The following is a 20808-nucleotide window of genomic DNA, read 5'->3' as shown; positions in this document are numbered from 1 at the left end:
TAAATTAATTAGGATAATTTTGACTGACACTGCTGCTTTGTTTTTCTGCTGACTTATAAAAAATTGTTTCTTTTTGCTTAGATGTTCAGTTATCTTTTGCTGTGGAAAAATCTAATTGTCAGCTATTAGTGGCACTGCCAGGAATCACCATGGAGGCTGGTCTCCACTTATTAATGGGATTGCTAGCTGGTATTTTCTCTAGTCTCATCATTTTTCTCTCCTCTCATCAATTTATAAGTCTTTCTTTACACCTCTTAGCTTTCAGGCAATCTGCCTTTATTCCTCTCCTGACCTTTCCCTACTGGCCTCAGCAGTTTCTCTCTATTCTTGTTTGGCTCCTTCTCCTTCTTTTCATTTTAAGTGCAGGTTCTCTGTCACTATTTGATCTCTCAATAGTGATGGCCTTTTATTCACTGCACTTTGTTTCTCAGTCTGGCACAGTCACACCAGCAACCCAGACTTGGGTATCTCCCACATGCTGTTCCCACAGTCTTCTTCTCTCAGGATCTGCGAGAGGAGCGAGACCTTGCAAAGCAATGGTATTCCACTGGTTATTTTATATGTTGAGTAAAAACACACTGGCAACAGAATCTTTGCTGTTGTATGGAAACTGTAGAGTAACTATTGCTTTTTTGAGAATTACCATTCGCAGCAACAGCCACAGGCAGCTCTTTGAGGAGAGGGGCATGGGAGGGGTTGGAACAAATCTTGTGCTTTTCCCCCCCGTAATTTTAACCAAGGCATTTCATCTGGCTTTACATGGAAGTTCAAAATTTCAAAATAAATTAAAAAAATTTCAAAATGCCCCTCTTCTTACTCATTTCCACACTTATATTATAACAGCATGGTTATCAATGTAATAAGATTAAACTGAAATTGCCTGTATTGAATTAGATTTTGCTGAAGAAAGCAGCTTGTACCCAAAAGCATACTTGTTTTTTTAAGCTGTATCAGCTAATCTAATAAAAGATACCATTTTCACAAAACTCTCTTTGCTTATGCCCATTCCTCATATCCTCCTAAATCAATAAATAAAGTTAAGGGTATCTAAAAATAAACCTGGCTTGTTTTGTGGCAGGTTCCCAGGCACACCATGCAAAATACCTTGAGAATCTGGCTATACATCTGCTCAGCACTATTTCCTCTGGGAGACAACTGCTAGGAAGAAAACCAAGGCAGAGATAAGGACCTGAATTTATTTTTTTCAGAATGTAACTTTTCTCACTTTGTGTAAAAGACTTATTTCTTTATGGACAGTGAATCCTAGAGCCATGTAAAATGGCGTGGTAAATTGTTTACTGATTCCTTCCCTAAGAGCATAACTGTTCAGAGCAGTACAATTTCACACACCACCTGATACTGCAGATGTATTTCATTCTTGTGTGCTTGATTTGTACTGAACATTTCAGTATTGCTGTAAATAAATGAAATACATGGCAGGTAAAGAGACTACAAGCACATTTCAGTGTAAGCTGGAGGCTTTCAAGCAAATATCTCTTAATGATGTGGTGACTAATCCATAGCCCTGCAGTTAGTAAGGCACTATTCCCTTGAAATTCATACAATGTAATGAAAATATTCATACTTGTATCTAACCTTTCACTCCTTATTTGAACACTTAGGATTCTGAGATGTGATTATAACCTTACAAATGTTTATTCTGTAATTATTTACATGGAAAAGAAATCACAAGTTCACAATATTTTACTCTTTTTTTTTTTTTTTCCTGATCCTCTTCCTCCTTCAGTTTCTTAAGTGGAACTTTCTAAGTGAATGTCAGAAAGTTTAGAAGTCCTCCAAATGGCTCATCCACAACTGTTGATTTAGTGCTCATTATTTGAAATCAAAGAACTTCTAGGTTACCACAATAAACATGAGCCCAGCATGGTACTGGGGATGCTCTTAATCACCAGGAACTGCAAAGTGCTTCAGAAATCTGAAATTTCTTTGGGTCTTATAATGACTGCCTTGTGGAGAAAGAGAAATGCCCACCAAATGACATTGACAGATATTTGGCACAATATATCTTAGAAGATATTATTTTATTGAATCTCCCTAGCATGTGTTGTCCTGTTCCAGAGATGTTGATTGAGATACACAGATGGAGTATTGTCCTTACATGTAGTGTTTGAGGTTCTGAAATCCTTAATTTCTTAATTTTTCTAAGTTGCTACTTAGAGCTCACAGTTGGAGTTATGATTTGTGTGCAATTAGTCAGAATTTAAACCAACAAACTTTTTCATTTTACATTGACCACTGGAGCCACTTGGTTGCTATGAATTCAGAGAAATCTACCTTTATCCTCAAAAAAAGATACCATTGTTTCCCCTAACATTTCAGCTAAAAGACAAAAAACCTTTTACAAAACAGTCTTCTTGAAGTTGCTTGTGCTTTTTTTCCTTTGCACATGTTCTGAGATAACCAAACCCCTCTGAGAAGGCAGGTTATCAAATCCCCACATGAAGAGCAATCTTATGGCTTTAATCCTTCTCGCCTATGTGAAAAGCAGGCAACCTGGAGGGAAAACAACATGTCTTTACTGGTGTCAGAACCAATCATTTACATTAGTCCTTGAAGATTGGTCTACATTTTCAGTTTTCTCCACCACCATTCAAACTTCTGTAAAGCAGAATGAGCTCAGCTGGGGAAAACATAAGTTTAGAGAGTGTCAACTGAACCTTTTTTTCTTTGAAATCTACCTCAGTGTACAGTAGGAGAAACTTTCCCCTAAAATAATAGAAAAGGAGTATTTACATTGATTGTAATTAAAATCTTAGCTCTCTCCCAATTTATCTGTGAGAAACTTTCTGGAACCCTCTGGAAAGTGTTTCCCTATATATAAAATATTAAACTGATGCAAATCAAGCTTACACTGCATTATATGAAGTGAGCATTTGATAACTCCTCTGTGACAGCTTTCAGTGCTATTGCTCTCAGATTGTGTTTAACTTTAATATAAATGATGGCAAAGTGCTGTTGTGGGTTTTATTCAGTGTCTTCAAAATCTAGGACATTACAATAAAATAAATGTGTATAATCTGTTTTCTGTGTTAACAATGAGCTACATGAATCAACAGAATTGTTGAGAATTTTGACTGATTTGGGTCTGACCTACACCCAGCAGCTGGACCAAGGTCACTGCACTTTTCCTGTTTTGTGTAATTTCTGCCAGACTAGGAAGCAAAAACCTCTAATTGCCTGGTTTTCCCTGGCACGTGATCTGGAAACCTGCTGTGCTGTAAAATATAATACAGGCACAGTCTGTGGAGGGGAAAGCCCAAACTACCAGTGCCTATACTCAGGTTTCCTCTCTGCTCCCTGTGGATCCAGCAGGCACAAGGCAAGAAGGAAAAAGCTGGATCATGGAGAGCCATGGCCAGGAGCAGACCTTGTGCTGTAAAGCACCAGTTCTCACTTCTCTCATTAGCAGCAGTGATCAGTGATGAGATATCAGCATCCTCATTAATTCGCCCTCTGTCCTGCTCGTTCCTCTGTGATTTGCACTCCTGAAGCAACTCACCAGCCCTTGCTGCACATTCAAAATATGATGTTCCCATTTAACCAGCAAAGCATATGGGGCTTTTTGCATAAACATTGTTAGGTGCTTGTACGCACTTACAAGGCAATAATCTGACTGCAGTTATTATCCAATTAAACTGACAGAACATGACAGGAATAATAATATCAGTGTAATAACTCCAAGGGAGAAGGTGTTAGTTAAACACTGTCTATACCCCAAATACTTTCAAAACTTCAGGAGTTAAGGAGATTTTAATGTTATGCTTATTTTAGGAATTACTTGGTACAGTAAGGTGTAAGTCAGATATCACTGTTAGAGTTTGCAAACAGATGAAGTCTCATAATCAAAATTATGCAAAATAAGTCCTGATCAAAGTGAATTCTTTTACTTTTATATTTTTTTGCTTTTGCAAAAGTGAGTTTTGATCAAAAAAACCAAAAAATATCAAATAACACAGATTCTGATCTGCTCCTATGGCATGAGCTGATACTAATTATGGCATTTGTGACATTTATGTAAGAGTGGAGCTCACAGTTGTGTAAGGGCCAGGTTGATTGACAGTGTGGCATCTGAGATTTTTTTATTGCTGTGCTGAGCAGGCCAGTTTGAAAGGCAACTGGGTTTGTACTGGGCTTCCAGTTTAGAAATTGCACTGAAGAGGAAACTGCAATTGAGAAACCAGAGCTAGGTGACGGTTTGAGTGTGTTTGTTAAGGGGATTGGGAAGAATGTAAAGGGAGAAGCTTTCCCTCTGATTCACTGGTCTTCCACAGCACAGCACATCTGGTCCACAGGCTCTTGATCAGTGGAAAAATCCTGAGCTTAGCTGGGAGCTCCCACCTGCTTCACACGCTGTCTGTGCCTCTGGTGCTGCTGCACAGCCCTGCTCCCACAATGAAACATCCAAATTCCTTCTGATCTACAAAGATTCATCTAGTTTTAGGGCTGCACAACTGCTTTTGTCCTTTTGTTGGACTCTCCCTCCTCAGGACCTCAAGCCCAGCACTGACTCTGAATCCTAGGATTTGGAGCACTCTATGCCAGTCTAGACAGTAACAAGAGTGGTTCAGGCTTTCCAAAATATCACTCATAGAGCTCTCAAAAGCAGCCATGCACTGAAGATGGACTAGTGACTGAAGATAGAAGTGTTCCTTTATGTATTTAGGACTTTTCTCATCCTCTTAGGTGAGCTGCCTGTGCAGAGATTGTCTCTGATACATGGTCCAGTACAATGTCTTCAAGAATTTGCATAAATATTAAATAAGCAGCTCAATGATATGTAATAAATGACTGTTGGAGGGAACAAAGCCTCAGTGTGATGGATTTTCTGGCTTGTAGTGACAGATCTGATGTCATGCTCTATGCTAGAGTAGTTACATTACTTCATGCTGCTGGCACTGAGAGATCCCAAGCATTTCCATCATCAGGAAAGGCAGGAATAGCTTTGAGAGTGGTAATGTTCCCTACAATGTTAAATTAGATTGGACCCCTTGGACAGCCATTTCTGTTGCTTTTTTGTTTTTAGGAGACAACTGGGTAGATCTTAGGATTATCTAATTATTAAGAGTGAGATTCAGACTCGCAAGGAGGTAATCTTAAAAAGGTCTTGTTTGTTGCTAACAGGAGTTGGGCACAGAAAGCAGAAGCTGATACTGACTAGTAGCAATAATAGTCTTTAGTTGACTGGTATAACTTAAGCAGATATTTTGAGACACACAATCACTATATACATGGACTGTTACAGACACACTTTTTGTAAACATTCATGTCTTTAAATCTACAATGTTCATATAGTGTCAGTGTTTTCCAGATGAGTATTATGTAGGGAATAGCTCCTTCCTGTGTCCTAGTCTGAGGTAAAGGTATGTCAGATAAATTCTTAGTGACAAATCTGCAACGAGCACTAGACTGCCTCTGATTTTTTCCAGACGGCATCACTTATTTTTTTGACAAAAGAAATTGCTGAGAATGGCTAAGACAGCAAAATATACATATCACCCAGAGACATCAGCACAGTCTACCTGCCCTCTGCTGACTGCTTGTTTTCACATAATTCTGCATATTTTTGCATAACTGGCATCCTATAATTTCTATGAGTACATTTTCAGTTTAGAGATTTTAAAGCAAAGTACCTTCTCTCTCTCTCAGCTATGAAAAGCTTCTTCCAAAGCTGTCATTACCATGAAGTTAGTGCTGGGTTATACAATTAGGAATAACTAATTAGACAAAGCAGGTAACAGTGCTAAAAACACCCCAACCATGTGTGTTTGAAGTGAATGATCCATCCTGTTTAGCTGGGAATGCAGTGAGGAAAGTAGCAGCTTGCCTGGCTCTTGTTTCTGTCAAGATCACTTGGCTTTCTGAAAAATGTATTCTGAACAGTTTCTTGGGCTCCACTGAGGAACTGGAGTCTCATCCTTTGGTTTGTGCTACTGCCACTGGAAGTGGTCACTGTCCTCTGCCACCTTCTGAATCCTGCCTGGGAATTGTTTGGAAGACTGCAATCTAACCCAGGGTGAAAGCCTGTCAGGGACCATTACTGCAGCCTAACAGGGATTCTTACAGTCCAGGCCCTTTCCCTGACCTTTTACCAGCATAAATAAAACCTGTAGGGTAACGGCATTCAGCTTAATTTTTCAGACTTTGTGCTCAGGATTACTGCCTGGAGGTTGTTAGCCTTGTATGAGTTATTATTCTAAAAAGAGGCAAGATTTTGAAAAATGAAGCTTGAAAGCTTTTTGAGGCTACTTTAATATAACTGCTTCCTAAACCTGAGAGGTGGGAAAATGCTGCACGTTATGCTGCTTTCTCTGCTCACAGCTCACGATTGCTCTCCATGACTTGGTGTTTTTGAACCACTTTTAGAGCAGACAGACAATGTGTTTCAGAAAGATTTATGGTACAATTGCAGTATACTGGAGCATCGGAATGAGGAGGCAGCAATGTTAAGGTTTGCAATGGAAGATGTAAATTGTACATCTGATTAAATATCTGACCACAAACTGGTTTGTGTTCCAAAAGCATGAATTTGTCAGTTTCCTCCTGGGGGACTGCAGGAGTTTTCTGTAGATCAGCCTCATTCACATATGGTATGGGCTTTCTGGAATTGCAAATGCCATGTTTCCTTCAGGCACTGGCTTTTGGAAGAGGGAAGGAAGTGACTGAAGAAAAAAGGCAGCATTATTGAGTGGGATTCTGGAGCCAGTGGAGGCTGTTTGTACAACCCAGCAACAGGCACTGCACCATGCAGTAAGGGGAATAGCCTGCATTTGCTCTCACAGGGAGCCTGCTGATTTCAGAGGCACCTAGGGAGCTAATTTGGGAACTGAAACTGAGGTACACAAGTTCTGATGCGTTTTACCTCTCAGTCTGCTGTGCAGAACTGAAAAGTGACTACCTTCTGTAGCTTTTACAAGCTGGAGATAAAACTACTGACCTGATTTCCGGTGACATTCCGGAAATAAGTGAGAATTGTTTAAGATACTCTACTGATAAAGCCTCACAGGTGTAAGAAAGGCAGCAGGTACAACACTTATCTCTGCAGCACCTCTGACCTTGGTGATTGCACACCAGCCTCTACCCACACCTGGGCTCCCCCCTCTGCCTCTCACTCCTTCCTCCCAGCAGCATTTTAAGGCAGAACTCTGACCCCTGTCACACCTGCCCTTCTCCGCCAGTGTATGAATGAGAAGCTGTGTGCATTTACTGAGTATTTGTCAATTTTTTTTCTAAGTCATTATGGCGATACTGGTAAAAATGAAAGAATTAAAGGCACCAAAACCTTGTATTTATAACATACCCACAGATAACAAAACTAGTGAGGGCTTTCTTCTCTTGATCCAAGGGCCTGTGTCCCAAAACAACTTGGAGAGACCACAGGGTAGTGCATAGGCCATCTGTCTACAAATCTATCAGCTATGGTGAAATTTTGCAATAATTTTCCTATTAGGTGCAATGTAGCTTGAGGCTCCCCATGTATTTTTCAAAAGACACTAAATGTGAGGTGATTTTAATTTTCATTGCATGTGTGTGTGGAAAACAAGCAAGGCTTTTAAGCTCCCTGTTGAGTGCCTGCAAACCTGGGAGTAATGGAGTTAAAGACATTCCCTCTGTAGCTTTCTTAAGATAATCTCACCCCAACTTTTATTTTGTTTTTCTCTCTCAGTATCTCTTTGCTCACTACTGCCAGCCAGAAAAACAGGCTGAAGCTCACTGAGATGAAGTAGCTGGGTCACACTGCAGAAAGTGCTGATGTGAGCTGTTTCTTAACAGGTTGAGCTGTTATTTTCCCACATACCCTCTGGATATGCTGAAACAATATATATATATATTTTTTTTTAGTGTGGGAATGTATATGCATCTTGGACTAAAGCTATGGGTGTATGGAATAGTTTTTAATGGTGCAGGATCTAGTATTTACTGTCCTATGCCTTAATAACTAAATAACTTGCTATATTGTAGTAGCTAATCATTTCCACTATTTCGAGATACTATTTCAGATTATATCAAAGGATCTAAGAGAAGAATTTGACAGGCATCAGTAAATTTAGCCACATGATTCATCTCTCTCAGATGGGTTGGTACTGTCCCTGAGGTGTTTTTATAAAGAGAGGAACTAAGGCATAGAGAACCTCAGAGAAGAGGACTGTATTTACAGGCACAGTGAACCTTGTGTCCAGTGAGACTCATTATTCAAACACCTTGGGATCCCAATAGAAGATCTTTGGTGCATGCCAAGCTGACAAGACACCAATAAATATTGGTATGAAATGTTGTTTTAATGTTTTGCTGACCCTGTGGTCTGTATGAAATAACTTCCAAGAGGACACTAAAGCTTTGTGTTCAAGACAGAGGGGTTAATAAGAAAATACTGAAGTCCAAACAGAGAAGAAGAATTTTTAGAATTGTTTTGGAGATGATATTCTGGTGTTTGCTGGTAGTTTTGTATTGGTATCATAGATCTCCTTTAATTTGATTTTTCTGGTTATGTATATAAAAGTACATATATAAATAAAAGCTTGCTTTTCCAAAATGCACTTAGAATTTTAGCCTTAGTGATTACCTCTAGTGAAGATACAGCTATTGATTTTCTGGGGACAAGAGTACTCTTATTATGTAGAGGTGACAGTCCTACAGATTTTCATAACAACACAAAATTATTTTTCCATTATAGGTCTGGTAGGAAGGGAGAATGGAAATTTTTTTGCAGTCTCTTTCTGTGACCTTCCAAGTGATTCTGTTTAATCCTACATTTATCTGCCTGAAGCATTAGTCATACAAGTTGCCTATTTAGAAAAGTTCTTTACTTTCTCTATATACAAATGATCTAAACTTCACGTGAAAACAGATTTTGATTGATTTCTCTAGTTCATTCTTAAATCTACCGTTGGAGATTAGTCACAAAGTTAAAGCCACATTTTCCAAGTAACTATGGCCATAGAGCTGAGTAAGTTCCAAAGCACTCAGGCTGGAAAAGGTTCCTTACACAAATAATTTTATTTCCCACAAGGCGCGCATTATCTTCCCAGTTCTACACAAAAACTTTATTCTTTAAATACATTTCATATTTTAGATAAAGCGAGAAATCCTTCAAGACACTTGCACTTCAGATTGCTGTACTGATAAAATATATAGGGATTTATTTTAAGAAGTTCCAGTCGGAATGGTGCATCCTCTGCAGTGTGAACTGCAGCAGTTGTGGCCTTGCCCACTCATTGCCACGAGCTCGATGTGCAGATCGATGCCAACAACCAGAAAGTTCCCCCAGCTGCAGACTGGCAAAGAGAGTTCTCTGCTCAGTGGCAAAGAGAGTTCTCTGCTCAGTCTTGGCGTGTTTGAAAAGACAGTTGTCTTCCTTCTGGCATCTGCCCATTCTAATTTTTCCTTAGTGCTTAGAGCACAATATATACAGATCCACAGCTTCAAGTGAAAAGATAAAAGGTCATGTTCATGGCAGGGTGCTCAAGTTATTTTGTTGGAGCCATTGGAAATTTGTTATTTCTTTCCACTGCGTAGTCACTGTTTGATGTATTGGTGTCTCTTGCTCTGAATTAACTCCAGCTCACTGCCACTCCATACAGAAAGCACTTTAGACACTGTTTTTTGTGAGAGGTGATGGAGTGAAAGGAGAGTATAAGTATTTAAAAGAACATGTACTATTGCACAGTAAAGTGATTTAACATCTGTATTTTGTTAACTCACACACAGCCATAAGCAGTTAGCTCTGAGTTACACGGAACAGCCTGGCAGAATCCAACAAGTCTGTCACACTGGAAATCACAAATACCTCAAAGGCTGTCTGGGCTATTAACATATCCCATTCAGTTTCTGTGAAAACTCTTCAGCATAACCTGGTATGCTGAGCTGTCAAAATGTTATTTAAATAACACTGATGTAGGAGACAGGATCCCTTAAGCAAAACACCTGGCACACAGTAGCTATTGATAAAGCTTTTGTTTTATCATCTAGCCATTCAATTTCCAGTATTTTTAACTGCAATTTCACCCCTAATTGTAACAAAGTAAGCTTCAAAAAGATGTTGTCTCTCCCTGGGAATTTCAGGTAACAGCTGACACTGTTCTCCATGCAGAACTGCTCCTGTGACCCCCAGCTGAAGCTGGTCACAGGGCAGGACACAGACTGTGCCCAGTGGGACACTCTGGGAAGAGCTGTGCTGCCAAAGCCATGGGTCAAGCATTAAGGAACTCCTCCATCAGCTTCCAACAATGGCTCAACAGGCACAGAAGGAACATTTCTGTCAGTACTTAGGGGACCCAGGTGAGCCTTAAATCAGCTAAATGTGACATTAATGCCACATCCCAGTGGATCTGCCCTGTCAGTGAACTGGCCAGAATTCTTGTTTGGGGCTTCACTGCTGGCGTTCCCAGCTGAGGGGATCCGAGTGGATTTGCTCACACAGTGAGCAGAATGATGTGTCTTGATTAGGGCTCATTTGAATAGCTTTGTTTTGAGTAAATACAGCTGCAAGGGAAAGGTGCAGGCACACAATCTTGTTGGTGAATTATTAAGTATCAATTTTTGCTACTGGATACATACAAATAAAGTATTTGGGAGAAAAAAAAAGTTGTTGGTCAAAATGTTAGGAATTCAAGGTAAGGCACGGCTTGGGCTGTCAGGCTGACAGCATCCAGGCAGAGATTCATTGAACTAAGGTCTGCTGAATCTGCTCTAAATAAAACAAGTAGGCTTTGCTTCATAAACAAGTGGATTCATCTACTGAGTCCTTGAAGAGGGATTTTTTTTTGCCTTTGTATTGTCATGAAGATATAATAAAAACATCCCTTAAGTCCTAATCCAGCATTAAAAATATATGGTAGATGTATTTAGGTTTGAATTAATGACACTGAATAACTTCTGTGAAGGGAAGTAAATATCATACTGTCTGAAATGTATAAGCTTCTGAAATGCAGTATTTCCTAGCTGATTAGTCCAAATAAATATTCAAGCGTTTAGTAATGTACTTTTCAGGCAAGGTCAGTCTATTTCTGTTTTATATGAACACAAAACATTTCCAAATCAGTGCACTTCATTTTGTTATTAGTTTCACAAAAATTACTACTTTTTATATCAAGAAATGAGAAGGGAATTAACCCAAGACATTGGTGTCTTCATTGAGTTAACAGGATAGAAATGAATCCAGAGAGCGCAACTGGAAAGCACGAAACATTGTTTTAAGTGCTGGGATTATAGGCTTGGTCATCATAAACAAAGCAGGGGTGGTGGGTGATATTGTATGTAACTTCCACAGAAAACAGGGAAACGATAAGTTGGTAGTGGAGTCAATACTTCTGGTATTCTGACCTGTGTTTATCATTACCTCGATTTACCAGCACAGAGCAATTTCCCCCTTTCAGCCTCCCTCTGGTCTTTTCTTGGCTTCTCTCCTGGAGAGAGGATTGTCTCCAACTGTAGTCTGTTCAGTGTCTTTAAATATTGATTATTCTTCTTCCCAAATCAGGACACATGCTAACCTATTTCTTTCACTGACAAGTACAAACTTCCTTGTCTTTTGCTTCCATTCTTAGTGTGGGTAAAAATGGTTCTTCCATGTTTTGCAACTGGTTGAATAACCTTATTACCTTTTCATGTATAAGAGAGGAGTTAATTATCTGTAGCCTTGTCCACATCACTGCTTGTGAGAATTGTTTCCAGGCTTAGAGACTGTCAGTCCCTGTTGTGTTAATTGGACTGTAAAAGCTCTCATTGCCAGGAACTTTCTGAGAAAATGCTAAAATAGATGAATCAAAACTACCTCAGAGGAGGTAAGACTACATTTTGCCTGCTGTAATATAGAGATACACACTCCTGATATACATGTGAATAGATTTTAAATTTTCTCTGCAGAGCACCCCTCCTGTTCATGTGACCCAGCTGTTTTCTAAGAGTTGATCAGAATTCCCTCCCACAAGACTAGAGGTGAAATCCTGGTTCCTCCAGAGGCAATGGACACTTTTACACTGTAAGATCATTTTGAGGCTGCTGATACCTTGAGGGTTTTTCCTCCAGCTCCTCCAACTGCCACTTTTGTCCACTGTAAGTGAACTGGAAAACTGAGCTGGGAACAAGAAGGCACTTTGGACTGATTCTTTCGTGTGCTTAGTTACACAGTTCCTCAGCTGCACGCTTCATGGCTATAAATGTAATTTCAAGCCTTTCCATTACAATGCAGCTTACCTGAGAATTGTAAAAATATTATCTGCTTTATTATATTACTCTAAGGTAGTTTCTAATTTGTATTTCTCATGTATTTTGTGTGTGTATGAAAGAAGTATTTTGTAGATGCTAAGAATACTTTGAACAGTCTGGAGAATTACTGCAGGAGTATTTGAGCAAGTGATTGTAGATTCCCCATCACTTCAATCTTTAAGCTTAAAATAAATGCTTTTCCAGAGTATGTTCTGTTCAAATTCAAATGATGATCTTGAAGATCAATTGTGCCACGTGTGTGAAGTCCATCAGCCTGTGTTATGTTACAGTTCATACAACAGGTCAAGAAATGGATCCTTCCAGCCTCAAAATCTGTCAAGGTGTTAGAAAACAATTTTTTTTTAAAACTTCAAGTGTAGTCCAAATGTCAAAAACATTTGCTAGTTTTGCTATGAGTTGTGCACCTCAGTGTATGTTTATTTATAGCTTTTCATTTGGAACAATGTTGTAATTCAATAGGAGCTTCTGCCTTCTGCTGCAGTTTGTCTCCAGCTGCCCACTATATATTTGTACATAGGTGAAAAACCACTAAAAGTTTCTGAATGATCAGCTTAATTTTTCATTTTTCCAGTAGGCTGAGGTTCTAGATTAGCTAATATGTCTTAATTTCCCTTACAGCTGTTAAATTAGATTAGAATTTAATTTGGAACTATTTTGTGTTTTCTCCTTTCTTCTTTGGGACCAACCATATGGAAAATCATAAAATAAAACACCTTGCATGCAGCAATAAAATAACTTTCAATAAAAAGGAAAGTATTGAAGCAACTTTACTAAGTGACTGGAAGTGTTGAAATGAATTACAAGTGATATCTAAATGAAATTTTAGAAGAGGCTGTCTAGACCTACTGGAAAAGAACATGTTAACTGAAGCTCTACGTCTCAGCAGAGTAGAGCAGAGTACCATTCTAATCAAAGAACAGTTAATTAATTCATTCTTCTACATGTCAAATGATTGACTAGAAAAGAAAACCCTCCATGAGGATGAATGGTATGAAATGGTATTTTTTTTTTTTTTTAAAGAGCAGAAATTTGCAGTGAGAGAAACTCAGATCTGCTCTAGTGAATAAACCACAAGTAAACAGGAAGTGGTGGCTGAGGGCTGGTTTATGGCACTCTTACTCCAAGAAAAATCTTACTCCATTAGCAGCACCACTAAATCCAGCAGTGCTACTTCTGCAGAAAGCTCATTTTTGTTCTTTTGTCACAATCCGACGCTACAGGAATATAGTTTGTAAAGACAGTGATGAAATGTTTTTCCATCGCTGCTCATCTGCACATTCATAATACATCAGAAATACCTTTTTTTTTAGCTCTGTATCTATTCTTGGCTATGAGGTTTTGATACAGAATTCACACAACATCCTGCATCCCTGATGTTTTGTTCCTACCCCAACTGTATCTGCCTGCATGTACCATTTCGTTATGTACTTCTAAGCACTGACGTGGTCAAAAGGTTAATACGTTGCAGGGGAGGAAGAAAGGGTTCCCAAAAGGTTATGAGCCTCCCTAAGGACTTCACAGCAGCCATGATACCTATATTCCTTTTAGATGGTAATATTTGGCAACATGCTCGCATGGTTAAATTATTATATATGCAATTTATATTCTCCTAGTTTGCTCTCAAAGCGTCTCTGTTCTGAAGCAATCTACTGCTCGGTGACAGAAGATCCAGATCTCGCTGCTCAGCCTCTGAGTGTTTGGAAATGACCCTCTTTTTTTCAAAGGTGAGAAAACATTCTGATTCCTGCACCTTACAGTCTCTCCTGCAAGCTGCTCGTTTCTGACTCCCTTTTTTGCATTTAGTCTCTTTACCACAAAATACAAAATCCTCTTAACAATTTTTTCCCCCCAAACTTACCTTGCAGTATTTTGGTAGCATATTAGCTTGCACTGGACTTTCTTCCCTGGAGCCTGGCATCAGAGTCCAAATGAGGTCATTAATCTAAAAAAGTGGAGTGGTCTCATCCTACTAGCCCTGGTTCCGGAGGGCGCCGCGCTCGGTCCCGTTCCAGTGAGCTCTGCAGCCTGTGCTGAGAGCCAGGCTCGGGGCTTCCACAGCAGGACTGCTAATGGTCAGGAGTGCACAGCTTGAGCACTGCTGTGTCAGTAGCAGGAAGCTTTTACTGTGCCTGGGTTCCTGTCAGTGCTACTAATTCAATCATACATATGCAATAAATTCACATGAAAAATTAACAAACACCTAGCCAGCAGCAGTGCCCTCTGTTCATTCTTTTTTTTTCCTAAAAAAGAGATGTAGCTTTCTCTTAAAATGATTGGATTTAATGGTTTCTTTATTTCAGTATTTTGTGAAAAAAAGATTCCTTAATTCCTAAATAGCTTCTCAATAATAATTCATGCTTTTATTCCTAATATCTTCCATCAGATTCTCTTCTAATTACATCTGTATCATCCCATGAACTAAAAGGACTGTGCAGATGTCGGGGTGGGGTATAGCTCAGCAGCTTGCAGTGATCTATTCCACTCAAGATCTATTCGATTTGATTCTGTTTTCCATCTCTAAGATCCACTACAGATAATTTTTGGTATCATTAGTAGTAATAGCTCTAAAGGTAGTGGAGCCTAATGAGATAAAAAGAACTCGGGACTCCTTTCTCCTCCTAAACAAGAATCCCTAGGGAATTGAGATCCAAGTATCACATCTTTCCTTATTACCTTTTTTGTGAGATTGGTGATGCTCCCTGGAGAATTGGTCTGGAATTCTACAAGCAGTAGCCTACAGCTCACACAGCCTAATGACAAAGAACTGTGTTCAGAACTGAGAACAACTCTAAAGCAAAAACTCTGGTCTTTAACAGCAGGTTTTGTTGAAGCTGTCATTCCTAACACAGCTTGAGAAAAGAGGGTGAAGTGAATGTACACATCCTCTGCCCATGGGGCAGGCTGAGATTTATAGCAGCTGTTAAAGCAGCTGGTGACCACAGTGATGCCTTTGGCATATTCCTTCTCCCATAGAAGTGCTCCAGCCCTTGGGGCCATGTATGTCAACTGCCAGGCCCCTCTCACAGCTGCTTTTTGACACTGTAATAAACTAAAAATCACATGGACAAGGATGTGTCCCAAGTCATACAAAGGAATTAATCTTAAATTCCAGTGTTCACCAAAGTGTTTCCTCTGAATGTAGTTATGGAGATTAAAGCATCTTAATTCTCTAGAAAATGCCTCCTCCTAAGGCCTTTAACTCTTTCATCAGTCTTTGAGAAGGTTATCTCACTGTGTTATTCAAAGTTTCCAGTTGATATGTGTGTTAATTACCATGCTAAGATCCCTTCCATGCTCCAAGAAGTGTGCTCTGCTTTTTCTGACTGTCCCCCCATTTATGGCCTTTAACTTAGAGCTATTCAAACTGATTCTACTGCTTGGCATGAACTCTTCTGCTTCACAGCCTTTTCCAACTCTGTATCTTGAAAAGCCACTTTGAATATCTAGATCAATACAGCAGTTGGTTTTTTTGCAATTGCTCAATACCAGTCTGTTCCTTGCCCTCTTATAATTATCATCTTACATGTTATTAGATTTAGAAAAAAAATCATCTTATTTTAGAAAAAATGCTAGGGGCAATACATTGTAATTTTTTCTGCATTATATATGAAAAACAGGGGAACCATAATAATCTTTCACTGTAAGCAATAGCAAATCCAGCAAGGTCAGCTTGTTCCTGAAGACTCTGGTGGAGTGGCCCAGTGCAGTAAACTGATTTGTGGAAATCAAGAATGGCCTCACAGTGCTTTTCCACTGAATCTATTTCTTTTGTTGTGGATTTGGAGCATACAACAGTTATGAGGTAAATCATTGAATGAATTGCACTACAGTTGATTAACCAGACATAGATAGGATTAGACTGGGACATAGTGGTGCAAAAGAATTTGTTGTAGTTTCACAGAACCAATGGATAAAATCACAGGGGGGTCCTGTGCTATCTGCGGAAACACGTGTTCAACCAGCTCCACTCCTAAAACTCTGACCCCTGGCTCAGAATGAGATTTTCCTTCTCCTCCTCAGGCCCTGTGGTTGGGGTTAAATTGTGCCATCCTGCCTCCCTTTCCAGCTGTGCTGTTACTGGGCAGGATGCTCCTGACTTGCTTCAGAGCTCTTCTGTTGTTTTCAGTTTTCCTTACCCATTCAGGGCTCTCTGTAACTGTGATACTGATCTGCTTCTCTTCCCTCACATGAATTACTCTTCTGTCCATCTCCTATCAGCAATATCCCAGAAGGAAGGGCTACATTTACTTGGCCAGGTTTCCATGTTTTGAAGAGAGCCCTCTTGAATTTGGGACTGCATTAATGGTATGTATTTTCCAGCTCTCCTACTAAGTTACATGGAGTGCACTGAATCCTGTACCACGCAGTTACACTCCAATTCCTGAGAGAAATGTGGCAAAAAGTTTGGATTCAAATATAAAAGTTACTTTTAAGAAGACTTTCCATTTTTGTAAGAATAAAATACTACCTTAGTAATTAAAAACTCTCCACAACTGGATGGTATCTTTTCACATACATGCTGCCATGGTTCTCTGCCAGTACTAAGTATTAATAAGAAGGTGACACAGGACAGAAATCTGCAATGGATTTCCTCTGGAAACTCTGCTTCTCATATTTCACAAATTATTTTGGTGTCAATAAACACAAATTGTAGGGACTGCACAAAACTAAAGCTGCAGAGAAACAAATGGTAACCAGATACACTAAATAATTGCTTCTCCTCTTAGATAGTGAGAACCTGTAAATATAAATCAGAGTACAATTAAATGTAATGTCTGTAATATATTTATTTTTCCTTTATGAAAATGATTTGAAGAGAAAAAGAATCATAAGTGCAGTTGAACTCTTAAGCAGTGATTCTGTTCCTTTTCAAGAAGTCAGCTATTAAGACTCAAAAAAAAAAAATTAAAATTGTCTTCAACTAGTAAACTTAAGAGTATTTTGTAAAGCATTTGCAGTTCTTTGATAGGTGTATATTTAATTGTCAGCTTAAGTGGGAATGATAGTTCAGACATCATCTCTATGGTTTCAAAATAAAACATACACCGGAATGTGTTATATAAGTTTTTACCTGTAGATGAGTGTAAATGTTTCTATTGTACTCCTGGCTGTCCAAAATAATGTGCAGTTGATAGCAACTACCTTCTTGTCTGAAATGCTAGATGGGATTTTAATTTTTAGAACTGTTGTTTTAGCAAGAAAGACCAGAAATCAAAGACAGCCTGTTGGCAGTGATATATTGAAAGCACCATGCAGACACCATAGTTGAAAAATAATGTTGGTTGTTTATTGTCTATTAGTGTAAGCCAAGAATTCTATTTCCTTGTGAACAGAGCAGTATAAAAGTCACTAAAAACCTTACCAGTTTTGTATTTGCAGATATGGGAACACTTTGCACATAGGTTTCAGCCATTTGCTAAATTCAGGTTTGATATTTGTGGTCTCTCTAGTCTGTGTCTATCATGTCTGGTTGGCCACATCAGCAGCATCTACTCTCTAATTGTGCAAATGACTCATAGGATGGAACTCGAGCATGTTTGTGTGCATGAAGGAATAGTAAATACTTCCTTGTAAATTCACATAAAATTGCCTTGTTTGGTGCTTAGCAAATACACAGAAACTATATGCAACCACCTGAATATAGAATTTTTCTGTGATGATAAATGAATCTGGGTTAATAATTTGGAGTTATTCAACTTTTTATTTCTGGTATTTGTCAGTGACTACTTGAGAAAAAGGCAGTGGAATTTGCCTTGACAAATATAAAACACTTTGGAAATAGACATTCATTTTTTGTGTAATGGCAGGAAAAAATATTTATTCCCCTGCTTGGTAAATTTAGTGATATGCTTTTATATATCTTTTTGTAGCCAATATCCAGTGATCTCGCCTATTTGGAAACTCTTTTGCTGGTGTGAGTCTTGAAATTTTAAGGTCGGAGTAGCAAGTGCTCAGTGCACTACAGCACAGAACTGATAATGACTAAGAGCTGCAAATCTGTAATGATATTATCAGATTGTGATGGAGTGCTCAGGGACATCTGTCTCCCTGATACATTGTGGGATGCAAATCACAGATATGAGATGGGACAGGAACGCCAGAAATCAGATCCTGAGGTACTTTTATGAGTCTGAATTAATCCAGAAATAATTTTCTGACTCAGTACAGGGACGGAGCACCGACTCTAAGATGTGATCCCTCCCAAAAGAACAGTCCAAAGTGAGTTCAGTAGTTTTTCCTGACTAGGACTGCAAAACTGAAAACTGAGTTCTCTTATTTAAGACCACATGCTCTACATAATAATTAACAATAAACAATGCATTTGTTTCTGGAGCTCAGGAGAGAAAAGTGAGCTGGTGGTAGTTCAGAAAAAGAGCTTAGTCCTGGCTCAGCTAATGTCAGGGAAAATATCCCTACTGGTTCTGATGGGTTCTAGCTTATATCCTCATGCACACACAACATTTGATTATTAAAATACATTTAACTTCCTGTTACACAATGTTGACACAGCTGGTGATTTCCAGCTCTCAATGCCCACTTGCAGGAACATGAATACGAGATGGTGAAAGGCTTCAGTGTCTCTAATGTGAACCAATGAGTTTAGCTGTATGGGGGGAAATACATTTCCTCTGATTGTAAAGGTTTTAGATGAAGCAAAAACATGAGTTCAGCTGAGTGGGAGACTTGATAAGAAAGCTGGCAGAAAGAATATTCAAACTTTAAAGCTCAGCTCTACTCAAAAAGATGTTTTGGACTTGGCAAAGTGGCACAAATTTGTCACTGCCTGTGTGGGCCTCTTAGCAGGAGGTTACTCAAGCTGTGAAGACAGTCAAGCCCTCTGCAGCTGTAACAGGAAAACTTTTGACTTCTTGAAGTTGAGTATTTTGGTCTTTCTGAACAAGAGTTGGAGTGTGTTTCTGCTGAAGTCATAGAAATTTGAGAAGGTAATTTCTGAAAGACTTCTGAAGACGACTTCAAAGGGGTGACTGAGAGGGGACCTCATTAATTTGTATAAATATCTAAAGGGAGGGGGTCAAGAGGACAGACCAGGCTCTTCTTGGTGGTGCCAAACAATAAAAAAGGAGGCAATGGGCAGAAACTGATGCACAGAAAGTTCCACCTGAACATGAGAAAGAACTTTCCTGTGCAGTGACTGTGCACTGGAACAGATTGACTGGAGGGGATGTGGAGTCTCCCTCTCTGGAGGCACCCCAGAACCATCTGGACACAATCCCACAGTGTGTGCTCTCAGATGACCCTGCTGAAGCAGGATGTTGGACCACATGATCCACTGTGGTTCACTCCCACCTGAACCATTCTGTGATTCTGTTAAGACAAGGAAGGTGTTGTTCCTGCACTGAGGTTCAGTCTTCTGTCTCAAAAGCAGCATGTCATACCAAATCTCCCAGCAACTGATTGTGCTTCATCTTAAAGTAATTAATTTTTTTGCTTCCACTATTCCAATTGGAAGGCTACTGGAAAGTCTTGATTGCTCTAATGATCAGAAACTTTCTTCTAATTTCCAACCTAAATTTATTCACAGCTGGTTAATATCCATTTGTTTCTGTGCCAGTTTTGTTCTTAGCTAATTTAGGTTTTCCATATCTGGTGTTTATCTCCGTGATGCATTTACATGCTGTGATTATGGTCCTGCTGAGCTGTCATTCTGCTCAATGAAATAAGCCAAAATCTTTTGGTCTCTTGTAAGATAGAGTTTCCCTTCTCCTTGATCATCCTTCTTTGGACCTGTTTCCATGCCTCTCTTCTGTACTTCTTTCTCAACTGAAAATCTGCTACTGGCATTGTCAGCTGGCACTGATATTTTCCTGACTATTCTGGAAAGAACTCTTCTAAAACTAGATCTGCATCTGTCTTTTTTATGGATGTATTTTATCGACAACTTACAGCCATTACGTATGTGCAAGTCGTTCTTCACAGCAATTTCTAAATCATAGTCCATGGCTTAGGGTAGGCTTTTTGTTATTGATGATCAGCACTGTTAAATGAAATTGTATTTTTATCGCTGAAGTACAGAGGGGTCTCTCTGTGTAGTGACTGAAGCTCAGCAGTAGCAAATGTTTCCCAATATTGACGATGTTTTCCAGCACTGAGTAATCAACAAGCGCAGTCACCATCTTCCTGTTTCTGGTACGTTTATGGATGAAACATCAGAAACAACCACTTCCAACAGTGATCCACAAAAACCTTCCCTATTAAACTTTCCTCAGTCTGACAGTCCTTCCTTTAGTGCTCTATTTTTCATTTCCTCGTGAATGAGTTTCCTGCCTTCTTTACAGATTTACTGCTATTCTTTACTTTCTCCAGCTTCAATAATAATTTCTTTTGTAAAACCCTAACAAATGCTTACCAAAGATCCTATAGATCAAGTCAGTTATACCTCCCTTGCCTAAAACCCCAGTTACTATAACAGAAAACACTCTTGCATTAGTCTGACATTATGTTTTCCTGAAAAATTCAAATAGCAGTTTTTCTTTTTTTTTCTTTTTTTTTTGGTCTAGTTTGCTTAGTTTTCCTTGAAGTCTGTTCCCTAAAACTTTGAGG

At 39.1% G+C, this 20808-nt stretch overlaps 2 protein-coding genes across 13 annotated transcripts in view; one reads left to right on the top strand and one right to left on the bottom strand.

Annotated features, from left to right (window-relative positions):
• TTC14 (tetratricopeptide repeat domain 14) overlaps window positions 1–20808 on the top strand; it is a 170245-nt gene that overhangs the window by 35794 nt on the left and 113643 nt on the right. The gene's annotated exons all lie outside the window — the stretch shown is intronic.
• The window catches only part of PEX5L (peroxisomal biogenesis factor 5 like), a 105921-nt gene that overhangs the window by 75154 nt on the left and 9959 nt on the right, over window positions 1–20808 (bottom strand). The window contains exon 1 of one of the 12 annotated variants that reach the window (XM_086844113.1): window positions 14105–14126. The exons of the other annotated variants lie outside the window; for them this stretch is intronic. Coding sequence (XP_086700239.1) covers window positions 14105–14125 — 21 coding nt within the window. The 5' untranslated portion in view covers window position 14126. Of the gene's footprint in view, window positions 1–14104; window positions 14127–20808 lie in introns of those variants that run through there. 12 annotated transcript variants of the gene reach the window in all.

The sequence above is a fragment of the Cyanistes caeruleus genome, chromosome 10 (assembly GCF_971803275.1).
Source record: "Cyanistes caeruleus chromosome 10, bCyaCae1.hap1.1, whole genome shotgun sequence".
Classification (NCBI taxonomy): Eukaryota; Metazoa; Chordata; class Aves; order Passeriformes; family Paridae; genus Cyanistes; species Cyanistes caeruleus.
This window is presented reverse-complemented; position numbering and strand designations above follow the sequence as displayed.